At 48.3% G+C, this 12,669-nt stretch overlaps 2 protein-coding genes across 4 annotated transcripts in view; one reads left to right on the forward strand and one right to left on the reverse strand.

The window, feature by feature from the left end:
- LOC119862153 (protein FAM169B-like) overlaps window positions 1-6,070 on the reverse strand; it is a 57,217-nt gene extending 51,147 nt beyond the window's left edge. Inside the window, exons 1-2 of one of the 3 annotated variants that reach the window (XM_038418291.2) lie at window positions 5,942-5,990; window positions 917-991 (exon numbers count right to left, since the gene is read on the reverse strand). Coding sequence is in view for 1 of the 3 variants with exons in the window: in XM_043493779.1 (XP_043349714.1) it covers window positions 5,942-5,975 (34 nt within the window). In the remaining 2 variants the exon portion in view is untranslated. Of the gene's footprint in view, window positions 1-916; window positions 992-1,164; window positions 1,184-5,941 lie in introns of those variants that run through there. The other 2 variants (XM_043493779.1, XM_043493780.1) reach the window with 2 other exon arrangements.
- A 5,768-nt stretch (window positions 6,071-11,838) lies between these two features.
- PGPEP1L (pyroglutamyl-peptidase I like) overlaps window positions 11,839-12,669 on the forward strand; it is a 28,885-nt gene continuing 28,054 nt past the window's right edge. Inside the window, exon 1 of the mRNA XM_043494566.1 lies at window positions 11,839-12,382. Within this exon, the coding sequence (XP_043350501.1) occupies window positions 12,349-12,382 (34 nt within the window). The 5' untranslated portion in view covers window positions 11,839-12,348. The remainder of the gene's footprint in view (window positions 12,383-12,669) is intronic.

The following is a 12,669-nucleotide window of genomic DNA, read 5'->3' on the forward strand; positions in this document are numbered from 1 at the left end:
TACATTTTTTTTTTAAAGGGGCTGGTGGGATTGGTTTAGCTCTGTACTGTCTGTGCACTTGACATCAAATATGAGGTTCTTTAAATTTGATTTCCACAGACTCATCTAAAAGGACCACTTCTGGTGGTTAAAAATGCAAAAGGTTTTGATTGTAGTGCCTTGACAAACAGCCAAAGATCTGATGTGGGGAAAAAACATAGCAAGATAGTTATGACCAGAATGGAAAAAACAAGGAAAAACACATGGCTTGATTTCAGAGCAGAAAATTGACTTAGGCTTTGCATAAACGACAGCATACCTCCAAGCTTGCTGATCTACAGTCTGCCTTGAAAAAGAGAACATACAGTCTAAAAGCAGAGCCTATTAAAGGCATAATGTTTCTAAACAGCATTTGTTACGTACTAATAAGCATTACTTAAAGGACACAGGCCTTAAATTGCTACCAAACGTGCACTTATCTGAAACTGCTGCAAGGCAATCTTTACAAAAACATCACGTGACACCAAGGGAATCTGAATGATACAAAATGGATTTTTTATTTAATTTGGCTTGATGTTGTAACACAGCAAAAAACAAGGAGGCATTCTCTGAGATTTTGTAAAGCTGTTTGTGGAACTTCACAGGAATGAATTACAAATAAGAATTACATCTGTGGAGCTGTTTGCCATCTGTTGTCAGTAATACTGCAAAGACCAGTCACCAGACTTCAGTTTCAAAGGTTAAAAATGCAACATTTTTAAGAATCCGTTGACCTCTTGGTAACTGAGCAGGAGACTGTGTACTTTGGATATGTGTGACCCAAGGGGCTGCCAGTCACTTTTCAAAGGCAACACAAAGCACCGTGTGTTGCCACAGAAAAAGCTCAGGAACCTCTTAGTTTTGCCACTGTTAGCGGATGTGGAAAATTCATACTGACCTGGTTTCTAACACATCTGATGTTGCAAATACAGATCTGGAGCTTTAAAATTCCACCTGTCCTGCAGCAAATCTCCTGCACAGGAAGGTAAACTCTATTGATTAACATGGATTTCATGGGAAAAAAAATCTTTCTGCAGGACAGGTGTAATTTTAAGGCTCCTTTACTGTAACTGTTAAGCTAGATACACAGATGAGTCATTTAGTAACTATCACTAAGGCCCCAGGATCATATGCTGTATTACCCACAAAAATGCCCTTCCCAGAGCCTATGGTACGTGCAAACCTCAGGGCTCCTTGAAGAAAAAAAGAAAAGAAAAAGAACTACATGAGAGCAGACTGTATTTAAAATAATTAGCTGAAGTTCCGGGTGAGCAGCTAGCTCGTTTCTCAATGTTAGGGTTGGCACAGGATCCACACAAAGGCAAATAGGTTTAATTTTAGATGGACAGGCCTGCAAGCCTTATTATTCACACGAACAACCTTTATTGTCACTTGAAGTCAATGGAATTATTTTGGGAGTAAGAGTTGCAAGATCAAACAGTAAGAACACTTAAAGTTGTAGCATCTCAGTCATAGAGCAATGTAAGATCAAAAAACACAGCATGAGAAAGCAAAGCTAAAGGCTGGCTCCAATGCATTCAGAGACTTCATTTTTTATTGCACCACTTGCCAATTGCTGCTGAATTTTTTTTTTAAGCTCAAGGATGCGCAGTCAAAGAAATAAGACAGAACTGTGACAATAGCTAGAAACACTAAAATCTTTTCTAGAACAGAAAGGGGATTGGGGTGGGGTGAGGGAAGAACCATTCAAAACACATGACTTGGAGCAATACAAAATGAAGCAGGGGAAATGTTTACAAAACCTAAAGTGCTTGGCAGCAGAAGATTTGTCTGGACAAGGAACACAAGTTGCATTCATCTGGAGATATTTCATTTAAAAGCATCAGCAAAATAGCGAGTCTTCCAAAAAAGCCAATATCATCATTACAAATGTTTGACTTTCATAAGTGGCTGATAGGAGAAAAAAATAGGGTAATCTGATTTCAGCACATTTAGACACTAGCAGCTAGAAGAACTAATGAACATCCTCATAATTATTTTACTGAAAGGGATGAAGTAGGTGCTTTAGACAAATGGCAGCAACTTAAAATGTGTTTCAGAAGATAAATTCCCTTTCTCTCCATTTACCTGTTAGCTTGACAAATTAAGAAAGCACAGTGCAGAGACAGAGCATGAGAGAAAGCAGTGCAAAAGTTAACCGAGGTGATGCAATCGGCCCTTATCCAAGAGAGTACATGAACAGAGGTTCTTGGAAATGCTCCTAGTGAAATATAAACCAAGAACACTACTCACTCAAGACTCTCTTGGAGCTCCACTACTGAGCATGCACAAAAGCCCACCTGTCTCAAAATCATATCCATTACCAAGCATCAAATGCTAGATTGATTATTGTTTCGCTTACTGCTATAGATCTAAATTAGTATCTATTTTAGGGCAAAAGAAACCTGCCACACATATTGGCATTATTTTTTTTCATTCTCTCTGTCAGCCTCTGCTGGGGAGAGAGACTCTTTTGCCTGCTACTAGAAATATTTGTAATTAATTTTTGCTTATTTTTTTTCAAATTTCCAAACATTACTTTACAACAAATATTTCTACTTCTACCATTATTTGTCATTCCATTCACCAGCAATTAACAAAGAATAAACTCTGCAACAATATGCAGGAAAGGCTCTATACATCTCCATTCCATATCATACTAATCGAATTAGCTACTGTCTTGTGGCCAAGAGACAACGTAGTTACTACTCTGTTCTCCATTATTCTTGATTCCTTTACTTCCTCTTAAACCAAAAGTGAAGTTTGGATTGGAGGATTATAGCACTGTCTTTAGCATAAGACTCAAACCTTGAATTTATGATTTGAAGATTTTTTTATATATACTGTGTTCCCTCTGTTCCTCTTTACTGTCTCTCCTGTGTTCATTTACTAAACCACAGTATCACTATATTCACTGATAGGGCTATAAACACACTAAAGGACCAGGTGTGTGAAGGAAGTGGTGCCATTTTGACAGTGCTATTTTTCTGACTGTAACTGCTTTCTAATCCAAACCCCATCGCAGTAAAGGGAAGTCTTCCCATTTACTTCCATGGATTTTGAATCAGGCTGTAAGACCAGAAAAAATTACCACCTTTGGACCCAGAAAAAGTCTCATGGGAACTTTGCAATAAAAACCAAGGATAGCTAGAGTCAAACTGTGACTGCACAGGAACTGAGCGCAATTTCCTAGGCACGCACAAACTTGCTGCTGTGTCTTTTGGTAATTAATAGAAAACCTGAAGTCAGATCTTTAAATCTAGCTAGATGTTGCCAATCAAGTGGTCTACACGGTAATACCGTACAAAATACACACACTATTGAAAAACAGCATCCTTAATAAACAGCATGTCTGATGTGATAACTTATATAGGGACCTCTGATGTGATAACTTATATAGGGACCAGCAGACTTCTGTGGAAGTGGCTGGTACACAGGCTGCTGGAAATTAATCTTAGGCCTCTTCCAGCCAGCTCAGCTCAGAGCGGATTGTGAGAGGCAGTCATTCACAAAGCCCCACCAGAGGGATTTGTTGTGGCTGGGTAGTGCCCAGAAGTTTAATATTGTTTCAGGTCCAGCCTTGTAGCATCATTAAAGCTCAGTCTAGGAGCCTGCCTGGGAACAGGGGGGGAAGGGACAGCAATGCCAGGGAGCAAGGTGAGGGCAGAGGTGGGGCACCGAAGGAAGCAGGGATAAGACCAGGAGGATATAAGTGGGCATTGGAAAAAGGAGTAGGAAAGAAGGGGGTATAGGGCAGAAAAGGACACAGGAGAGCAAAGTGCCTTTGTGCCCACAGGAGAGGCAGTGCCAGGGCTGGAGGAAGGGAGTGCAGTGCTGTGCGGGTAGGCAGTGCCAGGGCTGGAGAAAAGGAGGCAGTACCATGCAGGATGGGTGGGCAGTGCCAGGACTGTGGGAAGAGGGGCAGGGCCAAGCGGGGGGGCAGGGCCAGGCTGAAGGAAAGAGGACAGTGCTCTGCAAGGGAACCGTGCAAGGACTGAAGGAAGGCGGGCAGTGCCATGCAAGGGAGGGCAGTGCCAGGGCAGGAGGAAGGGAGATGGTACTGTGCGGGGAGAGGGCAGTAGAAGGGCTGAAGAAAGGAGAACAGTGCCATGCGGAGGGGGACAAAGCAGTGCCAGGTGAGGAAGAAGGGAAGCAGTGCCAGATTGAAGGAAAGGGGGCAGTGCCAGGGCAAGAGAAAGGGGGACAGAGCCGTGCGGGGGGGGCACTGTCAGGGGCAGGGAGACAGTGCCGTGCGGGGGGGGGGTCACTGTCCGGGGTAGGTGGACAGTGGGGGAGTGGGGGCAGTACCAGGCAGGGTGGGGGAGAAGGGAGCAATGCCGGTCGGGGGGGGTCACTGTCGGGGGCAGATGGGCAGTGGTAGAGTGGGGGCAGTGCCATGTGGGCTGGGGGGAGGGGGGACAATGCCGTGCAGGTGGGTCACTGTCGGGGGCAAGGAAGCAGTGCGGGAGGGGGAACAGTGCCATGCGGGGTGGGAGGCAATGGGGGAGGGTCACTGTCGGGACCAGGGAAGAAGTAGGGTGGGGGGGCAGTGCCGTGCGGGGGGGTCACTGTCGGGGGCAGGGAAGCACTAGGGGAGAGGGGGCAGTGCCGTGCGGGGGGGGGGGTCACTGTCGGGGGGAGGGGAGCAGTAGGGGAGGAGGAAGCAGCGCCGTGCGGGGGGGTCACTGTCGGGGGGAGGGGAGCATTAGGGGAGGGGGGACAGCGCCGTGCGGGGGGGGTCACTGTCGGGGGGAGGGGAGCAGTAGGGGAGGGGGACAGTGCCGTGCGGGGGGATACGGGGGGCAGGAAAGCAGTAGGGGAGGGAGAAGCAACGCCGTGCGGGGGGGTCACTGTCGGGGGGAGGGGAGCAGTGGGGGGGCGAGCAGCGCCGTGCGGGCGGGGCGCGGGGGGGGCAGGGAAGCAGTAGGGGAGGGGCGAGCAGCGCCATGCGGGGGGGGTCACTGTCGGGGGGAGGGGAGCAGTGGGGGGGGCAGCGCCGTGCAGGGGGGTCACTGTCGGGGGGAGGGGAGCAGTAGGGGAGGGGGGAGCAGTGCCGTGCGGGGGGGTCACTGTCGGGGGAAGGGGAGCAGTGGGGGGGGGCAGCGCCGTGCGGGGGGGTCACTGTCGGGAGGAGGGGAGCAGTGGGGGGGGCAGCGCCGTGCAGGGGGGTCACTGTCGGAGGGAGGGGAGCAGTGGGGGGGGCAGCGCCGTGCGGGGGGGTCACTGTCGGGGGGAGGGGAGCAGTAGGGGGAGCAGCGCCGTGCGGGGGGGGTCACTGTCGGGGGAAGGGGAGCAGTGGGGGGGGCAGCGCCGTGCGGGGGGGTCACTGTCGGGGGGAGGGGAGCAGTAGGGGGGGCAGCGCCGTGCGGGGGGGGTCACTGTCGGGGGGAGGGGAGCAGTAGGGGGGGCAGCGCCGCGCGGGGGGGTCACTGTCGGGGGGAGGGGAGCAGTAGGGGGGGCAGCGCCGCGCGGGGGGGTCACTGTCGGGGGGAGGGGAGCAGTAGGGGGGCGAGCAGTGGGGGGGGCAGCGCCGTGCGGGGGGGTCACTGTCGGGGGAAGGGGAGCAGTGGGGGGGGCAGCGCCGCGCGGGGGGGTCACTGTCGGGGGGAGGGGAGCAGTAGGGGGGCGAGCAGTGGGGGGGGCAGCGCCGTGCGGGGGGGTCACTGTCGGGGGAAGGGGAGCAGTGGGGGGGCAGCGCCGCGCGGGGGGGTCACTGTCGGGGGGAGGGGAGCAGTGGGGGGGGCAGCGCCGCGCGGGGGGGTCACTGTCGGGGGGAGGGGAGCAGTGGGGGGGGCAGCGCCGCGCGGGGGGGTCACTGTCGGGGGGAGGGGAGCAGTAGGGGGGCGAGCAGTGGGGGGGGGCAGCGCCGTGCGGGGGCAGAGAAGCTGTGAGGGGCGGGCGGGGGCTCCCTGCTCCCTCTTACCGGCCGCGGCTCTTCCTGTTTCCTCAGCTTCCATCACTTCCTCCGAGCCGCCCTCCCCCGCTCCCGGCCGCCGGGCCCTCCCCTCCCCGAACAGCCCTGGGGCCCGCTCCCCACGCGCGGCTCGGGCCCCTGCCCTGCCCCCCCGACCCGGCTCTGGGCCCCCCCCACCTCCCCAACCGCTTCCACAGGCGAGGGTGAGAGAGACCATCACAGCATAGCCGGGGAGCCGGCGGGGAGACACGCACCCTGGCTGCTGGGTACCAGGAGACCACCACTGAGCCACCGAAATAGCACCTAAAGCCCCCTGGGAAGGGAGCCTGAAAGGGACAGGTTTCATTTTGAATGTTTCTGCATGTAGCCCAGTTGAAATTTTCCAAAAATCAACCATCAAGCTAACCCAAACCTGTGTTTTTAACCCCCCCCCCCCAAAAAAAAAAGTGCTGTTTCCCCCCAAATTTTGTCCAGCTCCACCCTGTAGATAAATAGAAAGGTTTAATTTATTCCAATTATTAACCGTTTTAAAAGTTAGGCGTAGCATCTGCCAACGTCAAGAAATAAAAAATAAAAATAGTTGAGCGATACTCGGAGAGAAGTAAACAGTGAACAGATGGACATAAAAAGAAAAGGAGGACTTGGGGCACCTTAGAGACTAACAAATTTATTAGAGCAGAAGCTTTCGTGGGCTACAGCCGAGGCATCCGATGAAGTGAGCTGTAGCCCACGAAAGCTTCTGCTCTAATAAATTTGTTAGTCTCTAAGGGGGCACAAGTACTGCTTTTCTTTTTACCTTGCTTGTCACCATGAAAGGTTTTCCTCCTTTCCCCCCCCTGCTGCTGGTGATGGCTTATCTTAAGTGATCACTCTCCTTACAGGGTGTATGATAAACCCATTGTTTCATGTTCTCTGTGTGTGTATATCAATCTCCCCTCTGTTTTTTCCACCAAATGCATCTGATGGAGTGAGCTGTAGCTCACGAAAGCTTATGCTCTAATAAATGTATTAGTCTCTAAGGTGCCACAAGTCCTCCTTTTCTTTTTGCAAATACAGACTAACACGGCTGCTACTCTGAAACCTGTCAGATGGACATAGTTCACTTCCTGTTACCTTCCACAGCAAAAAGATGCAGTTCAAGACTCAGGTCCTGGAAGTTTTTCTATGCAGTCAGAATGGCATTGCAAAGAATATGCTCTTTTTCCATCCGACAGTTCAAGATTTTCTTTTACACTTCTGAAACAACTGCCTAGTCAAATCTTCAAGACAATAACCAGCCAAAGCTTTCATAGCCGAGCTACTTTTTACCTCAAGATGAATGCCAGCTCAATTGTATTTGTGTAGAGTAACAGAAGAAACAGTCAGCGGTTAACTGAGTCAGCCATGTGTGTGATTTGCCTTCAAATATCCTAGGCTTGGTTTCTTAATTATGGATGGTAAGCTGGATTTGCATTGACATAAAATAGCCTGTGAGCTGGGTATGTATTGCTACAGATGTGTATACATACATGGAAGTTTCAGAGTAGCAGCCGTGTTAGTCTGTATTCGCAAAAAGAAAAGGAGTACTTGTGGCACCTTAGAGACTAACATTTATTAGAGCAGAAGCTTTCGTGAGCTACAGCCGATGCATCGGATGAAGTGAGCTGTAGCTCATGAAAGCTTCTGCTCTAATAAATTTGTTAGTCTCTAAGGTGCCACAAGTACTCCTTTTCTTTTTGCAAACACATGGAAGTGTAAATCTCAAGGCTATGATGAGACTTCCATTAGGTGTTAGGGAGTAACCTTAGCTTCCCATTGCTAAAAAACCCTCTACAAAAATGGCCCAATTAGAAAGACTACTAACTCATTTATGAAATCACCAAATCTTCCATTTCTGTGTATGGTGCATGTACTGTATTTGTATGTATATTATCATTGAATACTGCAACATTACAATAAATGTATATACAGGCATGTAACACCAGATGGTATGAGCAGTTAATAAAGTTAATAAAAACTGAAATTTTAATAAACCATTATAGGACTGTCAATTTAATGAAACTAGCATTATTTTAACATGCACAAATACATGAAATCACGAGCCTCATCAATTCATTCTCAGAAATCAGCAGCCTCTTTTCAGAGTCATCAAAAGAGACTAATTTGTGAAACTGATGAAGACAATTCTGAGCTGAAGTGTCCTGGGTTTTAGTGCATATATCCAGTGAACCTTCCATGAAACATTACAAAACAGTGAAAATACACATAGTATTCTGTTCTCTGCTGTATGTACTGCAGATATCCGTTACCTATATCATGAACATTGTAAAAAATAACATGTAGATCTTGAGCATGCCCAGTCAATTGTTATTTCAGCATGCATAAAGGTTATACTGAACAAGTTGAATTACATCTGTAATTAGAACATCTGTAATAATAAACATTAGCATTTCATGGCTTCAAAGCACAGTACAACTAGTCCTTAGTGTACACCTACAAGGTAGATATTATCCCAGATATAGAGTAGTTATGTGATTTACCACAGAGCAAGTTAAATAGACTATATTGCCCGGTAGAACATTTATGCTGGAATTTCAAGAGAGGTTTCAGAGATCATCTTTATTAAGCTTAGAGAACTGATGAAAAACTTTTTAAAAATTGCATAACTTTGTATGATCCTGACTAGAAGACTGGTATGTTGTGGTTACGTGCAGAATATCATAGGGAAAAGTTTTACAAACTGGTTATACTGAGAAATTACACCAGTAAAGTAGATGGTCCACATACCTAAAAGATGACATACATAACATCAGGGTCAGTTCACTGAAGTCAGTGGGAAATTTTGGCTCATTTAGGACTGCAAGGACCCCACTCCACATCAACTATATATTATTCTTCAGACCTGTAAGTTTCTGGGTGAATATTGTGCAACATGCTGCACATTCAGGAAGATCACTAAGTAAATGTTTAGCTTTAGAACATAGATTAATTGATATATTCCAAGGCCAGAAGGAACTATTGTGATCATCTAACCTGCCCTCCTGTATAACAAAGGCCAGGGAACTTCCCCAGAATTATTCCTAAAGCAGTTCTTTTAGAAAAACATTCAATTTTGATTTAAAAATTGTTGGTGATGAAGATTGTTGGTAAATTGTTCCAATGGTTAATTACTCTAATTGTTAAAAATGTACCTCTTATTTTCAGTCTGAATTTGTCTAGTTTCAACTTCCAGCCACTGGATCATGTTATACCTTTTTCTGCTAGATTGAAGAGCCCATTATGAAATATTTGACCCCCATGTAGGAAAGTCACCCCTTAAGAAAGAGGTTAAGCTAAATAGATTGAGCTTCTTGAGTCTATAACTATAAGGCATGTTTTCTAATCTTTTAATCATCCCCTTGGCTATTCTCTGAACCCTTGTCAGTTTATCAACACCTTCTTGAATACTGGACACAGTATTCCAGCAGTAGTCGCACCGGTGCCAAATACAGAGGTAAAATAACGCTCTACTCCTATTCAAGATTCCCCTTGTAGTGCAGTGGCGGTTGTTCCTCCTGCTGTGGGTCGGAGGGAGGCCACACCTCCTCACTACATCACCGGGATTACTGTCAAATATCAGGGGGAATTAGAAAACTAGTTGCTCTCCGCGGGTGGGGCACCAAACAATCTGTGGGCTCTAGCCCTCAGGTGGGGACAGAGCTAATGAGCAGTCTGCAACAACAGTCTGCATACTCAGGCCCTGAGGCAGGGCGGAGCTGACAAGCTGTCTATAGTCTCAGGCCCTCAGTCAGGGCAGAGGAATTAAGCAGACGGTGGGCCCTGACCTTCAAGCAGGGCAAAACTCCCAAGACGACTATGGGCTCTGGCCCTCAGGCAGGGGCAGAGCAATCAAGCAGCCTGTTGTCCTAGCACTGGCAGATGGCAGACAATGCAGGCCCTTTGACCAGTGGTGGGGAGGTGGCATAGGGGTACCTGGACCCATCCGACTTCACCAGGCCCCAGCCCAGGGCCCTAAGAGTGGTGAAGTGTTCGGCCACTGGGTCAGCGGGGATTCCAGCCGCAACACACTGACCTGAATACTGGCAGCAATGCAGCCTGACTGTAGTCAGCTGTCCCTGGGCTTCTTCCTTCCCTTGGGGTGTACCTGGATCCCAGGGTCGTCCTCCAGCTCCCCGGGAGATATGGCAGAGTGGTAGTCCCAGCAGCGCCTCAATGTCTGCGGCGGTTGGTGGCTCTGCAAGGCTGGGTGAGTCGTCAGGGCAGCAGAGGCCCTCCTCAGTGTCCCATTCCAGTAGGGTGACCAGGTGTCTGGTTTTCGAACACCCAGTCAAAAAGGGACCCTGGCAGCTCCGGTCAGCACCGCCGATTGGGCCGTTAAAAGCCTGGTCAGCGGTGCTAAGGCAGGCTATTCCGTACCTGTCCTGGGGCACTGCACTGCACCCCGGAAGCGGCCAGCAGGTCCAGCTCCTAGGTGGGGGGCCCATGGGGCTCTGCGCACTGCCCAGCTAGCACTGGCTCCGCACTCCCATCGGCCAGGAACTGGTCAATGGGAACTGGGGTGGGGCAGTGCCTGCAAGCAAGAGCAGCGCGTGCCGTGGAGCTTCCTGTCCCCCTCTACCTCCACCCCGGCCTAGGAGCCGGACCTGCCACCGGCTTCCGGGGTGCAGCACAGAGGCAGGACAGGCAGGCAACCTGCCTTAGCCCCGCTGTGCTGCAGACCTAGAGCTGCCCAAGGTAAGCCTGCGCCTCAGTCCTGACCCCCTGCCCCAGTCCTGAGCCCCTTCCTGCACTCCAAACCCCTCATCCCCAGCCCCCACCCCAGAGCCCATACCCCCTCCTCCACCCCAACCCTTCACCCCCCCAAAACCAGAGCCCCCTTCTGCACTCCAGAGCCCACACCCCCCCGAACCGCAACCCCCTGCCCCAGCCCAGTAAAAGTGAGTGAGGGTGGGGGAGAGCAAGCCATTGAGGGGGAATGTAGTGAGTGGGGGCAAGGCCTCAGGGAAGGGGTGGAACTAGGGTGTTTGGCTTCGTGCGATTAGAAAGTTGGCAACCGTACGCTCCAACACTGGCGATCCAGGGAGAAGTGTCTGTCTCCCTCGGCAGCTCCCCTGCAGACTCTGTCTCCTCCTGGGTCAGGGCGCTGCCTGGCTCAGTAGCAGCGACAGAGGCCTGCAGCAAGCCAGGCACATCTGTCTCTTTCCCTGGCTGGGCTCTAACTGAGCTGGAGGTTCTACCTCTTTTACTTCCTGTCCCACTTCTCAACTTCTGGTGGGAGGGGCGAGTCTGGCCTGACTCCATCTACCTGGGCTCACAGAGAGGCCTGGCTTGGAGGGAGGCCACACCTCCTCATTACACCCCCGTTTATGCTTCCAAGAACTGCATCGTCACTTTTGGCCACCGTGTCACACAACTCATGGTCAGCTGATTATGCATCATGACCCCAAAATCTTTTTCAATCACTGATTCACAGAATAGATTTCCCCATATTATAAGTATGGCCTACATTTCTTTGTTGCTAGATGTATGCATTTATCCATATTGTTTGCTTGCATCCAGATTACCATACATAGAATTCATCTATTCAATGTTTATTTTAAAATATGTAAGGAACTCAGAATCAAGTTAGATTAGCTAGATAGTCAAATAATTACTCTGATGCTATAGTGAGGAATGGGTATCTATACATTTATTTGGGTTTTTGTAAACAAAACATTTAAGATGAGAATGAGAAATGAGAAAATGACAATGAGATGACAATGAGAAAGAAAATTTAAGTCGGGTGGAAATGGATAGATATGTATTTGTGAGCTGTAGCTCACGAAAGCTTATGCTCTAATAAATTTGTTAGTCTCTAAGGTGCCACAAGTACTCCTTTTCTTTTTGCAAATACAGACTAACACGGCTGCTACTCTGAAACCTATTTGTAGATAGTCACTCTGCTCAATTAAGGGGAGAAAAACCCAGTGGATTACAACTGTGCTATAAATAACTTGTAACAAGTAGACAGGCAACAATTTAGTCCAATTAATTTGTGAGCATTTTTCTGATCTAAAATGTAGCTGAACATTTTATAAAAATGTTTTTCAGCCTCCTCTTTGTTTCTTAAACAGAGTTTTAAGACTTCTAAAAAAAGAAAAAGAGAAAAGATAAAGCAAACTTCAGGCAGTACTGGTCAGACCTCTGTCTAAACAGAGACATAATAATTTATACTTTGAAAGAGTTATGTGATTCCCAAATCATCTCCGTCACATGAATCCAAACTTGTCTCAGTCTGACGAAGTCTCTTTCACTATCCAATAGGAACCTGCATGTTTCAGAATGGATTGGGAAAAAAGGGTGTTCCAAATCAGGCAGATTAGTATAGATTTATGAATTACAATACTGTTGTTTAGAACTGAAAGACTACTGGAGTTCACGTTCTGGAGCTATATGTCATGGATTCAAATTCCAACACTGTGGTTGTGACTGGTAAGTTTTTTATTTTATTATTATTTTTTTTAATTTGCTTCCTCTTTTAGCCAGACATGGAATGCACACATGCCTGATCTTTGTCATAAACGGTTCCCTGGAGGGAAATACAGTAGCAACTGGTCACAGTAACAATTCCAAATTGAAAATAACTCACTGCTGTGCCTTCCTAAGAAAATCAGATGTATATTTGCCCCTTTATTTCCATCCAGTTTGGTTAGTTGTTCCCTTTCTCTCTCTTTTTAAAAAGAAATCTTTGACGACATGTTCTCCTGTTCAAGTTGTGT

This window comes from Dermochelys coriacea, chromosome 10, assembly GCF_009764565.3.
Source record: "Dermochelys coriacea isolate rDerCor1 chromosome 10, rDerCor1.pri.v4, whole genome shotgun sequence".
Lineage (NCBI taxonomy): Eukaryota > Metazoa > Chordata > Testudines > Dermochelyidae > Dermochelys > Dermochelys coriacea.